The 14,545-nt window shown below is 36.4% G+C and overlaps 1 protein-coding gene across 1 annotated transcript; it reads left to right on the forward strand.

Annotated features, from left to right (window-relative positions):
- Nucleotides 1-7,413: 7,413 nt before the first annotated feature.
- Nucleotides 7,414-9,909, forward strand: LOC128219385 (histidine-rich glycoprotein-like). Its single transcript, XM_052927194.1, has 4 exons — nucleotides 7,414-7,465; nucleotides 7,775-8,118; nucleotides 8,644-9,084; nucleotides 9,568-9,909. The coding sequence occupies exons 1-4, from the start codon at nucleotides 7,414-7,416 to the stop codon at nucleotides 9,907-9,909; spliced, it is 1,179 nt and encodes a 392-aa protein (XP_052783154.1).
- The last annotated feature ends 4,636 nt before the right edge of the window (nucleotides 9,910-14,545 follow it).

A 14,545-nucleotide genomic window follows, 5' to 3' on the forward strand; every position in this document is an offset into this window, starting at 1 on the left:
CAACAACGACAGAATCAGTAGCACCGACAACAACTACGACATCAGTAGCACCGACAACAACGATGTCATCAGTAGAATCTTCAATAACTACGACATCGATAGCACCGGTAACAACGATGTCATCAGTAGAATCTTCAATAACTACGACATCGGTAGCACCGGTAACAACGACAACCACAACAACGTCTCTAATGTCGTCTAAGTTCTTCTCTTCTTGTATGATAGACAGTGACTGTCAAGATCCAGTGCTTCTTTGCCTGTCGCAATATTACGACACTGGCGTCGAAGGACCTCGAGTTTGTTATTGCAAATTTCCTCTTCGCTTCAGTTTCACGCTGGGCTACTGTGTAGATGGTAAGATCTATGCTACAGTTTATGAATATACACATTTGTATTTATTTGTCCCCTCATTTACCTATAGTACAAACAATTTCGTCACATTAAAATAGAAAAGGGTTTCTACCATGCGGTGAAATATGGAGTTTTATCAGTACAATAACAGCAGTAACGTTTTGAATGTTTTCACTGCAGGCGAAGAGGGAAATATAAAAACTACTTTTGAAATGAATTGTAGTAACATCCCTTTGATCAAAAGTACCTCATTTTTATTCAGTGAATTATTTTAGAAAAACAATATATTCTTAAAAAAAGATTGCATATGTTTGAATAAAGATTCTTCGGAGAAAAAAAACACAACTTCCCGTTTATTAGGGAAATGACAATTACATGTTTCTAACTCTTTTTGAAGCTGAATGCTCGAGCATTTTGCTTTCGTACAAAACGTTAGACAAAAAAAATTGAACATTAACTATTTATTATATCACATAAATATGTTCAACCCGTCCGACTTTGTTATCCGAACTTCCCGGGGAAAACACAATTTGCCTTCTTAAGCTTCCCACCACGAGTCACGTGTCAAGAATGAATCGTCCATTCGGAGCTCCTCGGCCATTTTTTTTCAAAAACAACCTCGGATGTATGCCGGTACATCTGTTGAAGTAGTCCGTATTTTTTTTTAATAAAAGCATTAATTAAATGTAGTGTTTAAGAGTTGTATTCATTGCTCTCAGTTTAAATTGATTGCCAGTGAAGTGTATTATTGCAAACATAATTACGATTCCCAAGAGTTAAGTCATAAATTTTAACTACTAAATAAGATTACTACGCGATCTATTTGCAGCGAACGTAAACGTACCACTTTTTAAGTATGTAAACCGTCCATATACATCCGAGGTTGTTTTTGAAAAAATGGCCGAGGAGTTCCGAATGTGAATCGTCTTCTCCTCAGCGAACAAACGACCAGTCTATAAGCGAACAAAACTTATCTCTGAAAGGGAGACATTGAATAATAATTTTAAACTTGGTAAATTGTTTAAATGCAATGATAATCCATATGTGTTTTGCTTACACTTTTTACCTTTCATAAAACCACTTAGTAAAGAGCGACCAGTGTAATAAGGACATTGTATATATGCCATGTTCAAATATAAATGAATTCGTGCATTAACTGTTTACTGCTTTTATTTAATTTGCACTGAACCACGAGAACATAATAAACCATACCAAAAACAATTTGAAAAACTAATGCCCCAAAAGCCGGCAGTCTGAGTTATCAGCGCTCTATTTTTGTGTCAAGGGCTTCCCACGGGTAGCCAGGTAACAGAGGGCGTAGTTAGAAAAATAATTGAGACAACAATACATACCCGAATCTGAGCATAAGAGAAACCAAATGTATTTTATTTCACGCCTGAAACTATATTTGTATGACGATCTTACACTGCAATCAACAAACATGTATCTAAATCATTGCGCTAGCGAATTTAACAATGTACTCTACTTCATACTTCCTTGCTTCCATAAAAAAAAACATTGTAAACTACAGCGACAAGCCTGAATTTGTGTTGCATTACGAGAATTTCAGCCCAACTTCGATTTTACTGTGATATGAGATATTGGTAGTTTATTAGAGCTAATATTTCTATATAGTGTACAGCATTTAGATAATTAGATCAAGATTTCTGACTACATGTATCAGACTTAAATTAAACAATTACACAATTAAAGTTCTATGTTTCAGGCTGCAATGTGTACACGTCAGGAGTTGAGACCATTTCGTTCAACAGATGGATCGGTAAAAGTCTAAATGAAATGAACGGTATGTTGCTACGTAATCGCACCTACCAACAGTGCGTCACGGAGGTCAGTATTTGGCTTTCAGGCTTCAACTTTGGGCATTCGACGGCAACCTGTTTTGAAAAGAATGAGGTAGAATCAACCGTGATAAGTGATTCTTCGACAATGGACTACTATGCGAGAAATTGCGAATAATTGTACAAAATGTGCATTTGTGTACACGCTTATGCGTGGACAAATTGGAATCGACAAGTACTCAAATTCTGACCTGTTTATATTTAATAGCACGCTTGGTAACTGCTTTAGTGAGTAGAAAGATTTGACTAACACATTTTCTTTCTTATGCTTTTATACGCCAATGTTAATGACCTAATGGTGAGATGCGGTTAATAATCAGTAGCTATCGAGAGTAAAAGTAACTGAAAACTTGGTTTATATTTTTTTTATGTCACTAACCAGAAAATATTGTCCACAAATAAGTCCAATAACTAAACATGATAGTATTTGTGTCCTATCTTTCTTCAGAAAAAGTACGTCCTCGTTCGGACTGCGCCCGAAATTTTGTCCCTCCTATTGTCTGAAGAACGTGAAAATAATACAGTATTATATACGAAATATACGGATTTTGCACTAAATGAGTGTATACATCTTTATTTTATAAGCGGTTTTAATCTGAATATGTCATTCTCTGACAAAAATGTGAAATGACTTTTAATTTCTTTTTCTGTCGAGCATTTTGTAAGTTTTTGAAACAAAAAGACAACGTGCGAATGTAAAAGCACACGTACTAATATTTCAACTAAACTACTTGTACTTTTTTCGTTCCTGAAAGATTATTTATAACATACATTCTACCCGTGCCCCGTCTCTTAGCATTGATAACGAAGTTTTTTGGTTCAGATTCGATTTTTATTTAGACTCCAAAGGTTTGAATAAATCCTAAAATGTACAAAATAAACCAATAAGTCCTTAATACAAGTAAAGGTAATAAATTACACAATTCAAATACTTCAGTATAAATAATCATCTAATACATCAAGCACAAGATAAATTAATAATGCCATTACAATACATTTCCAATAATACAAAGAACTGTAAAACAAAAACTTACCAGGCAACGGAATAAAATATGAAAAAAATATCTTTGAGATGTTTTAACCTCAAAACCTGACTCGAAAGTGATTTGTAAAAAAAGAGCGGGAAATAGTTGAAAAACTAGTTCTTGTACACACATACTAATCACCCATAAGGACAATAGACAGCACAATACATGTACAACACAACTGACCACCCAGTCACACTTGAGTTCACATGTTATTAAATAAACCTGCTCTTTTCCTTAAGGGATTAACTTTTGAAATATGACTATATGAAACCTGGGTAACATACATTTCAATACATACAATATTTCATATAGAATACACTTCAATAAATATATATATGTAATATTAAATTCCATAGAAATTACTGTAAAAGTGCTATGTAATGACTTCGAAACCATATGACTACAATTAAATACAACTGAAACTGGTCGAACAAGGCTAAAGTCCTGATTATTGTGAATTATATATCTTCTTATCAACCTTTATCTGAAAGAAAACGAAATAGATCAAAAATGCTATCGCTGATGCAATTATCATGACTACATAGAAGCACTTGTCCATGAAACATGCGACTTGGTTCCAAGTATAATCAGCACATTCCTCTTCGAAAACAGTTTGTACAGTTTCGTCAGACTTTGTTGCCTCGGGATCAGCGTCTTGAATTATCGCGGTCGGTGAAGTTGTATTATTGTTTTGTGCCAATTTAGACGGGCATGTCCTAGAGCGTTGACATCTCATCTTTTCAAATTTTGTCATAACATTAATAATCAACGCTGGTTTCTTCTTTCCCTCAGAAAGCTTGCAAAAGCGGACAAGATAGACACTCCATAACACAAAGATGCCATTGAATATGTTGCTGCCTAGGGTTACATACGCGTACCAAGGTAGGTTTAGGGAAAGCGGTGGCATATTGTTGATAATAGTCGCAGAACTGAAGACGGTAGATAGATAAGCTGTTATTACATAGGAAATACGTTCGCCTTGGTCTGGTGGTATAAAGCACGACATTGATGTCAGGAAGGCCAACATAGAAGTCGGAATAATATAATTTATCATTTGAAACTCAACTCGTCTTTTTACAATCAGAACATTTTGTATCGCCGTCGATGTCACGCCTTCTTCAAAAACAGATGGAAACTGTACGGCTTGTGACAAAGTATGTTCTACAATCCATTCACCATTTTCAGAAAACAACGATTCGTTCATCATAATGTTATTGAAAGGTGGGACTAGTGTAACTTGGTCGTTGGTGTATTTAGCAGAGTACATAGTAAAGTAACATTCATGAATATCCATTGGAAAGAGGGATATGTCGATGGCACAAATGCCAACAGCGTGACCCATTTGGATTTGAATGACGTGGCCCTCATTATCTACCTTGGTCACAATGATTGGCAACATCTCGTTTTCATTGCTTTCTCCAAGACTGGCTTCAAAATTGACATTTATGGCAGGAATCCATGCTTGTTCCTTGTCGATTTCAATCTGAGTAATGCCACCGTAACTCAAAGGATCCCATGTTAAACGTTCGTCCTTCCATGATGTTGTAAAATGCGAAGACACCGTGATAAAACCACCAGAGATGTCAACATCAAGAATCATCCCGAGGATTTGACTGACGTTTACCTAGGACGAGAGGGATACAAAATATGAAATTATATACATAACGGATGCTGAGCCGGCATCATTTACAAGTTGTGTTAATGGTAGATAAATTATTGTTTTATATCTAAGTTTGAAATATATATTAAACGAGAAAGCTGTTAGTAAAGTTACCTGAATGGGGGATTTTTGGTCTACAACCGGTCTTATCCTTGGGTTATAGATAGCAGGGTTGAACAAATTTTCCATCAATACCATTGCTTGTTTATATGATTGACCGTTTACTGTCCTGCAAGGGGACATATAAACAACAAACACTGTCATAATTAAATGAAACTTTGCAAAACACATCTCGCTACAGTTTCTTAGCATTTGATAATGGCATATCTCTTTCCGACAGAGTTCCAACTTCAAACTGTTTTGCTTTATCCATTAGTTAACACTGATGGCATAATAAACACAACCTGATCAAATCCAATAACGGTCATTTCAAGCGGCGTAGCGTTTGAGGTATCCGACCCCAATTTCTCGACAGTTAAGTTCTTATAACAGGATTAGGTTAAGTCTCTTTTTATTCGTTTATAATTTCCGTGATATTTATTTCTTTAAGAGTGTTTTTTACTTCAAATATGAACAATCGTTTTGATAATTACAATAAACGATTTCTATTTATGAAAATAATATCAAAACTCTGTAGTTTGGCTGATTGTTACTTAAGCCTGTTTAGTTTAAAAGGTTTTAATACATTTGGACATGATGAACAATAATGTGAGACACTTTTCGTATAATTTTCAGTTGGAGTTTAAAACACAAAAGGTCAATTCAGTATATCATTGCTTAAAATTGTATAAAAAGAGGGCCAGCTTCCTCTGCATTCATAACCTATCTAAAATGGCGCTAATATGCTTCATAGATAATCGCATTGAAGGATTCTAGTTTTAAAATGACAATGGCTGTGTGCTGGTGTCCCGGTGTAAGGACTATGAGACTGAGCAGTGAGTATAGGAAACCACAGGAGCTGGAATAATTACGACAGTGATGATCCACATACTACTAATCATGTCGAAGGTTGGCACCATTAAACAAATAGCCAACTGCGACACTGCTAAACTAATACAGTGTGTGTATACCACGTGATAAATTACGTCATATATGCTACGTCGGAAGGCAATATTTTGCTTAAAATAAAGACTTAAATCAAAGATAACTTTTCGCTTACTTCACCATTTTAAATGAAACAAAGGCCAGTATATGCAGCTTAAAGAGCCCAACCTTTGTTTTATAACCGGAGTTTGATAAGGTAATTAGTTTCAACAAACACTTCGACAAACCTGTTTCCCAAACAATGTTTTGACAGTGCTCCGTCAGACGGCCGTATCGTGAAAAGGTTTGTCGAAGTGTTATAAGAAACTAAACTCTCAATCAAAATTTGGTAAAAGACCGAAGGCGGAGCTCCGTAACCTGCATAGACTGCGCTATGTTTCATTTAAATGGTAAAGAAAATGAAAAGTTATCATTGTTTTAAGTCTTCAATCGAAGCAAAATATTGCCTTCCGACGTAGCATTTATGACGCAATTTATCACGTGGTATACACACACTGCTAATATATACACTCTGGTAGACTAGGTCCAGAAAGAGCAGGCTGCTAACGAAGACAAGATATTCCAGCACGCCAATGGTGGAAAGCGTGTCTACCGTAAGTTTGAGCAAAGGCTCATCAGGTTTAGCACCAGCTGCAAACTGGCGAAATGGACACAATGACATTGTTGATGCTGATTCCCATTCAGTACAACTAAATTATCTATTGCTTATACAATTCAGTTCAATATTTTATGGAATTGAAGAACCATTTTCTCAAAATTAGCAACTTTTTCAGCACAGTATAGCATTTTTTGCCAATTATCACATATCAACTTTATTGGTGCAACACATAGTACATTCCCCAACCCAAACGTCATTGTTTATAGGGAAAAATAGCGGTTGGGAAAGGGAACACGCAGTTTATATATTAGACCGAGAAAAATACTGCTGTTGAGATATAGAACAAAAAATAAATTATCACTAAAAGCATCAACAACGCCACTAATTGATCCCTTTCATCAAACGTTCATTCGAGTTCGCCAGAGGAAAATCAATTGTAGGAATTAATTGTAATAATATTGTATTTTACATTGCATATAATAGCTGAGTGCAACCTGAGTAGCTGTTAAGCACAGAACTAACCCATTCTGGTCAATCAATAATTCTTTGGACGTCTCCATACATAATAGTTGTCTATTATGAGCTTTATACATTAAAAAACAAACAATTTTATTCCTCCTTGTGTTCGTCTAATAATGATAATGTATTATGCCTTATGCAACCGAGCTTCGGAATTATATAAAAGTATAGCCATTTTGATAATAAAACAATGACGGGAAAACCGTGTACGTTTTCCTTCAAATTCGCCTAAACTACGTACCTTCAAATATATCAATTACATTATGAACACTGTACAACAATATTTCAAACCCTAACCTCTACGGTTTTATACAACGTATTTTATTTAGCATCCTTATTTACGTTACTAGCGACATGAGTCCAAAGAAAACAGGAGTCCTGCTCAATGGCATATACTTTGCCGGGCGTCAGTCTCATCAATTTATTTTGTCCCTTGCGATTTGAAATGCTGATATAAGTCCTTTGCCACTTCATGTTCATATTGTACTTTGCTCGACGTCCCACTCAGTTTATCTTGGACATTGACCTTATCGTGCTTTTAACCAAACGGAACAGTTTAGGGAATAAAAACTTTGTAGGTAAAAAACTGTAATAATCAGAGGTACCCAGGGCGGGGCATTATCATCAAAATTAAAAAGAAAGCACAGGGACAGGCCCAGTCACAAACAATTTAACAAATTTACCCTTTTTTAAGACACATAGCGAAACAATAAAGGAGAAGTACACAACTCACAAACAAAACAGACAGACATTGAAGGAGAGGTACACAACAAACAACACAGACATAAACTGAAGGAGAAGCACACAGCTTGCAAACAACACAGGCAAACAGTGAATGAGAAGCACACAACTTACAAACAACACAGAGAGACAGTGAAAGAGAAGCACACAGCTTACAAACAATACAGACATACGGTGAATGATAAGCACACAATTCACAAACAACACAGACATACAGTGAAGGAGAAGCACACAGCTTACAAACAACACAGACATTCAGTGAAGGAGAAGCACACAGTTCACAAACAACACAGACAGACAGTGAAAGAGAAGCACACAGTTTACAAACAACACTGACATACAGTGAGAGAGAAGCACACAGCTTACAAACAATACAGAGAGACAGTGAAGGAGAAGCACACAACTTACAAACAACACAGACACACAGTGAATGATAAGCACACTGTTCACAAACAACACAGACATACAGTGAAGGAGAAGCACACAGCTTACAAACAACACTGACAGAAAGTGAATGATAAGCACACAGCATACAAATAATACAGACATACAGTGAAAGAGAAGCACAAAGTTCACAAACAACGCAGACAGACAGTGAATGATAAGCACACAGTTCACAAACAATACTGACATACAGTGAAAGAGAAGCACACGGCTTACAACCAACACAGACATACAGGGAATGATAAGCACACAGTTCACAAACAACACAGTCATACATGGAAAGAGAAGCGCACAGCTTACAAACAACACTGGCAGACAGTGAATGATAAGCACACAGTTCACAAACAACACCGGCAGACAGTGAAGGAGAAGCACACAGCTTACAAACAACACTGACAGACAGTGAATGAGAAGCACACAGATTCCAAACAATACAGACTGACACTAAAGGAGAGGCACACAGCTTACAAACAATACAGACAGACAGTGAAGGCGAAGCACACAACTTACAAACAACGCAGACTGATAGTTAATGAGAAGCACACAGCTTACAAACAACACCGACAGACAGTGAAGGAGAAGCACACAGCATACAAACAATACAGACATACAGTGAAGGAGAAGCACACAGTATACAAACAACACAGACAGACAGTGAAGAAGAAGCACACAACTTACAAACAACACAGACATACAGTGAAGGAGAAGCACACAGTTCACAAACAACACAGACATACAGTGAAAAAGAAGCACACAGCTTACAAACAACACAGACATACAGTGAAAGAGAAGCACACAGCTTTCAAACAACACAGACATACAGTGAAAGAGAAGCACACAGTTTACAAACAACACTGACATACAGTGAGAGAGAACCACACAGCTTACAAACAATACAGAGAGACAGTGAAGGAGAAGCACACAACTTACAAACAACACAGACATAGGGTGAATGATAAGCACACTGTTCACAAACAACACAGACATACAGTGAAGGAGAAGCACACAGTTTACAAACAACACTGACAGACAGTGAATGATAAGCACACAGTTCACAAATAACACAGACAGACAGTGAAGGAGAGGCACACAGCTTACAAACAACACTTACTGACAGTGAAGGAGAAGCACACATCATACAAATAATACAGACATACAGTGAAGGAGAAGCACACAGCTTACAAACAACACTGACAGACAGTGAAGGAGAAGCACACAGCTTACAAACAACACAGGCAAACAGTGAAGGAGAAGCACACAGCTTACAAACAACACAGACATACAGTGAAGGAGAAACACACAGCTTACAAACAACACTGACAGACTGTGAATGAGAAGCGCACAGCATACAAACAATACAGGCAAACAGTGAAGGAGAAGCACACAGCTTACAAACAACACAGGCAGACAGTGAAGGAGAAGCACACAGCTTACAAACAACACAGACAGACAGTGAATGAGAAGCACACAGCTTACAAACAACACAGACAGACAGTGAAGGAGAGGCACACAGCTTACAAACAATACAGGCAGATAGTAAAGGAAAAGCACACAGCTTACAAACAATACAGACAGACAGTAAAGGAAAAGCACATAACTTACAAACAATACAGAAAGGCATTGAATGAGAAGCACACAGCTTACAACGACATATACAGACAGTAAAGGGGAATCACAAAGCTTATTTTAAACTATAAACAAGCAATTTTAACTTAGATCAATAAATACAACTCTAAAACACTACATTTAATTAATGAAATAATTCAAAAATATACGAACTACTTCAAATGATGTATACATCCGAGGTTGTTTTCGATAAAAATGGCCGAGGAGTTCCAATTGAATAGTAGATAAATAAACTTTTAACAAATGACAACGCGAAAACGACACGTTGGCTATACGAAAGTTACCGATGAATTTACAATATTAAAGTAGATATTCCTGAATGCCACTTTTATATTCTTACGTATTTCTTGTACTGCAAGACACTATATTGAACATGTGTTGTTTCTTTTTTTCGGTATTTGTAAGTGTAGATCAATAATTATTTCATGTTTAAGTTTAATGTGTATAAATACAATAAATATGTTTATAATAATATATGTCATGTGTTTCCGGTCAGCATAGAAAAATCCGACCCGAGGGCACCTTCGTTACCAGGTAACGAGGCTTGCCGAATTACCGGCTACGCAGCGTGCCCAAGGATCAGATTGTTTTATCCGGACCGGAAACACATGATTGAATTTTTTTCTATCATACCTTAAATTATCTTTTGTAAAAAAAACACACAGAAAAACGCATTTATGTCCGTTTCCCCATATATCGCGTACGATGATGTTTACTGACGTTATGACGTGCAGTATTTTTTCTTCAATGTATACGCCAAAAAACTACTTCAATATAACGTCTTTTTAAGGGTTTATTTTGTCTTGTGTTAAAGCTATACTTGTTGTTAATGTTGTAATGTTTAAAGAAATCATCTACTGAAATATTATAAGTATGCTTTAAGCCTTACATAAAGTGAAATAAAAAGTATTGCGTCACAGCGCGAGACTCATCTAGCATTGGGGTGCCAAAGTTGTCCAGCACGGCTAAACTCTCCGGAAATGCCTATCCGGTGAGCTACAATAAGGTTTTCTGAGGATGTTTGCTTCACAACCGGTCTTATCCTTTTATTGTAGAAAGCAGGATTGAATAAATCCTACATCAACACGATTGTTTGTCCATATGATTGACCTTTAACTATCCTGCAAGGGGATATATAAACAACAAGCATCGTCATAATTGAATTAGTCTTTGTCAAACACATATCCCTACAGTTACTAAAAATTGTATGAGAGATTTCTTTCCGTAAGGGTTTTTTTAGAGGGAGAGACACATCAGCAACAACAAACTGTTTTGCATATCCATTAGTTTTCACTAAAAGCATATTTAACGCAACATATTGATCAAATACATTACCGGTTTTATTCTGGAGAGGAAAGTAAACATTTAGAAATTAAAAAAAATAATGGAAATCATTTATGTTAACCGAGGACAAGCTGAGTGATGTTTAAGGTATCCGATATACGGTGTGAATTCTTGATGGAGACTCAATATGATATGGGTATCATTTGAAAAGATTTCATGTATTGTAACAACATATGGCCTCTCAGTTAGGTTTGGGTCATCTATCTAGCTATGCTCTTGATAGTATCGAAAAAAACAAAGGACTTTGACCCAGGCCAATCGTTAATGGCTGAATTAAATGCTGTTAAAAGATTAAAAATCTTGTTAACACATATTATGTTAAAATAGCTAAGCAAGCTCTATTCTACGTCACAGTAAGCTTCTTTCTACCGCAGAGTAATCTCCAATCAACATCACAGTAAGCTCCATTCGACGTCACAGTAAGCTTCTTTCTACGTCAAATGAATCTCCATTCAACGTCACCTTAAACTCCTTTCTACGTCACAGTAAGCTCCATTCTACGCCACAGTAAGCTCCTTTCTACGTCAGAGTAAGCTCAATCCTACGTCACAGTAAGCTCCATTCTACGCCACAGTAAGCTCCCTTCAACGTCACAGTAAGCTCCATTCTACGCCACAGTAAGTTCCATTCTACGTCACAGTAAGGTCTATTCTAATTCACAGTAAGCTCCATTCCACGTCACAGTAAGCTCCTATCTACGTCACAGTAAGCTCCATTCTACGTCAGAGTAAGCTCCATTCTACGTCACAGTAAGCTCCATTCTACGTCCCAGTAAGCTTCATTCTACGTCACAGTAAGCTCCATTCTAGGTAAGTAAGTTCCATTCTACGTCACACTAAGCTCCGTTCTATGTCACAGTAAGCTCTATTGTACGTCACAGTAAGGTATATTCTACGTCACAGTCTCTGTAAGGTATTTTCTACGTCCAATTAAGCTCCATTCTACATCACAGTAAGTTCCATTCTACATCACAGTAAGGTACATTCTACGTCACCTTAAGCTCTATTCTACGTCACAGTAAGCTCTATTTTACGCCACAGTAAACTTTATTATATGTCACAGTAAGCTCCATTCTACGTCACAGTCAGCTCTATTCCACGTCACAGTAAGCTTTATTCTACGTCACAGTAAGCTTTATTCTATTTATTATATGGGTAAAATGTCTGCGGATCGCGTTTGTAGCAGTCTGTTTATGGTTAAAATCTGAGAGTCTGATTTGTTCTCGCTTGATAAAAAACAAATGCAAACACACTGTTTTAAGATTGAAAAATCGGTCATTCAGTGGAAATATCAAACAAAAATACATCATTATCTATAATGCAACTTCGTTTATTTTATATCAGAAATCAGTTTGCAACACCTTTTTATATGATCAACATTACATGGGGTCACCAGACATCAAAATACAACATTATTGGCAATGGATGGATGAATTGACAAGCTTTTTTGTACATCGAATAGATGACATGAAGTAAAATCTTAATAATCAAGAATGGGCGGAGTGAGGCAAAATCCTACACAAGGAGTGTGTATCAGATAAGTGGCAGTAGGCAGACCTTTAAACACCCGCAGAAGTTGAAATTCTTAATGGTTAAGCCTGGAACTCAGTTGTATGCAAATCCAGAAATTGTGGGTTGTATTCTAGAACATAGTAAAGCGCAATATAATAGCCATGCCAAATGACACATACGTCGCAATCAGATCAAAGCCAATTTCAACGGTTCCCAGAAGTCTAAGCTATATTTGAATGTCAAAGAATCTTACTAAATTGCATACAATGCAAATTGGGGATTGCAGCTGGATAATTAAGCAATGTTGAACAAGAAAATACAAAGCCTCTCTCTCCGTTATTTCAAGTTGAAACAACAGTACAAACTTCAAGCAGCTGTGGTTTCTGAATTGCAATAGTAGCGCAATTAACAACGTCGGATTTTTACTTCTGTTCCATAAATTAATGGCAAAGCCATTTTAGGATATTTGCTATACTTAACATATTTAGTCATTGTTAGTATCTGATCAAGTTATCAAATATGATCGGATTCGGAAAATGCGCCGCTTGAATACCCGATAGACGGTTAGAATTTTGATTAGATTTCATCCTTATGACAAAGTTTGAACATAATCTGACCAATCATTACCATGATATGGTTCCAGACAAAAAAATCTAAGAATTGACCTAGTGACCTATTTTGTATCACATGTGACCCAGTTTTAAATGTATCCAAGAGAGGGGAACACTCTGATTAAGTTTGACGAAAAGTGAACCAATTATGATGTCTCTAGTGTGTTTCAAATAAATTTTCTAAGAATTGACCTAGTGACCTAGTTTTGTACCCCATGTGACAACATTTGCAAGCGGTTCAGACTTGATTAAGGGGAACATTCTGACCAAATTTGAACTTAATCTGACCAATCCCTGCCAAGATATGGTTCCGGAAAAAATACCTTAAAGTGACACTCTTATTCAAAAGCAATACATACACATGTATAACACACATCCCTTTTGACTGATAAACCTTTAAATACTTACTAAATAATACACTTGAGGAAAATATTAACTATTGATAACAAGATTGTAAACGTGTATTTAATAGAAGAAAGCGCAAAAATATTAAATGATTGGTGAATGCTAAAAGATTTATTGTGGTCTACTATAGTCTCATATGGTAGAAATACCGTGTTTTTCACCAAAAAATCTCAAATTTAACTCGGTGTCCTTTATAAGAACCATTGTTTTCGACATTAATTCATCTTTTTTTGGAATATTAAAACAATATTATTAATTGTGGTATATCTTGTTTGGGAGTAAAAGTGCATCTTTAAATTTGAGATAATGTTTGATGAATATTGGGCCAAATAGAATGCCCATTTCATTTGTGCCAAAGATTTCTCTAAGACTTGATCTATTATCCTAGTTTAAGACCCCCATATGACCCACTTATACAAGTGGTCGAGATTTCATAAGGGGAACAATTCTGACCAAGTTTGAACATTAGCTGATCAGTCTCTACCAAGATATGGTTCCGTACAGAAAGAAAATGTGGCAGACGGACAGACAACACCAAATTAATATTCCCTCCCAAAACCTTCGATTTAGCAGGAGATAATATCTTGGCTTTACAATGTAAGTATATGTGATGTATCTTTGCAAGGGCCCAGTAGCTTGAGGAGAGTAGATTTTCAGACAAAGTTTGTGCCATCTGCCAATCTCTCCACAAAGACATAATCATGACTCCTCCACAGCATGGGGAGGACGAAACATGGAAATGTTCACAAACATAATATTTGTGAGTCAGACCCTTTAATAGAAGTTCTTTCTTCAAAGTCATGT

This window comes from Mya arenaria, chromosome 15 (assembly GCF_026914265.1).
Source record: "Mya arenaria isolate MELC-2E11 chromosome 15, ASM2691426v1".
Lineage (NCBI taxonomy): Eukaryota > Metazoa > Mollusca > Bivalvia > Myida > Myidae > Mya > Mya arenaria.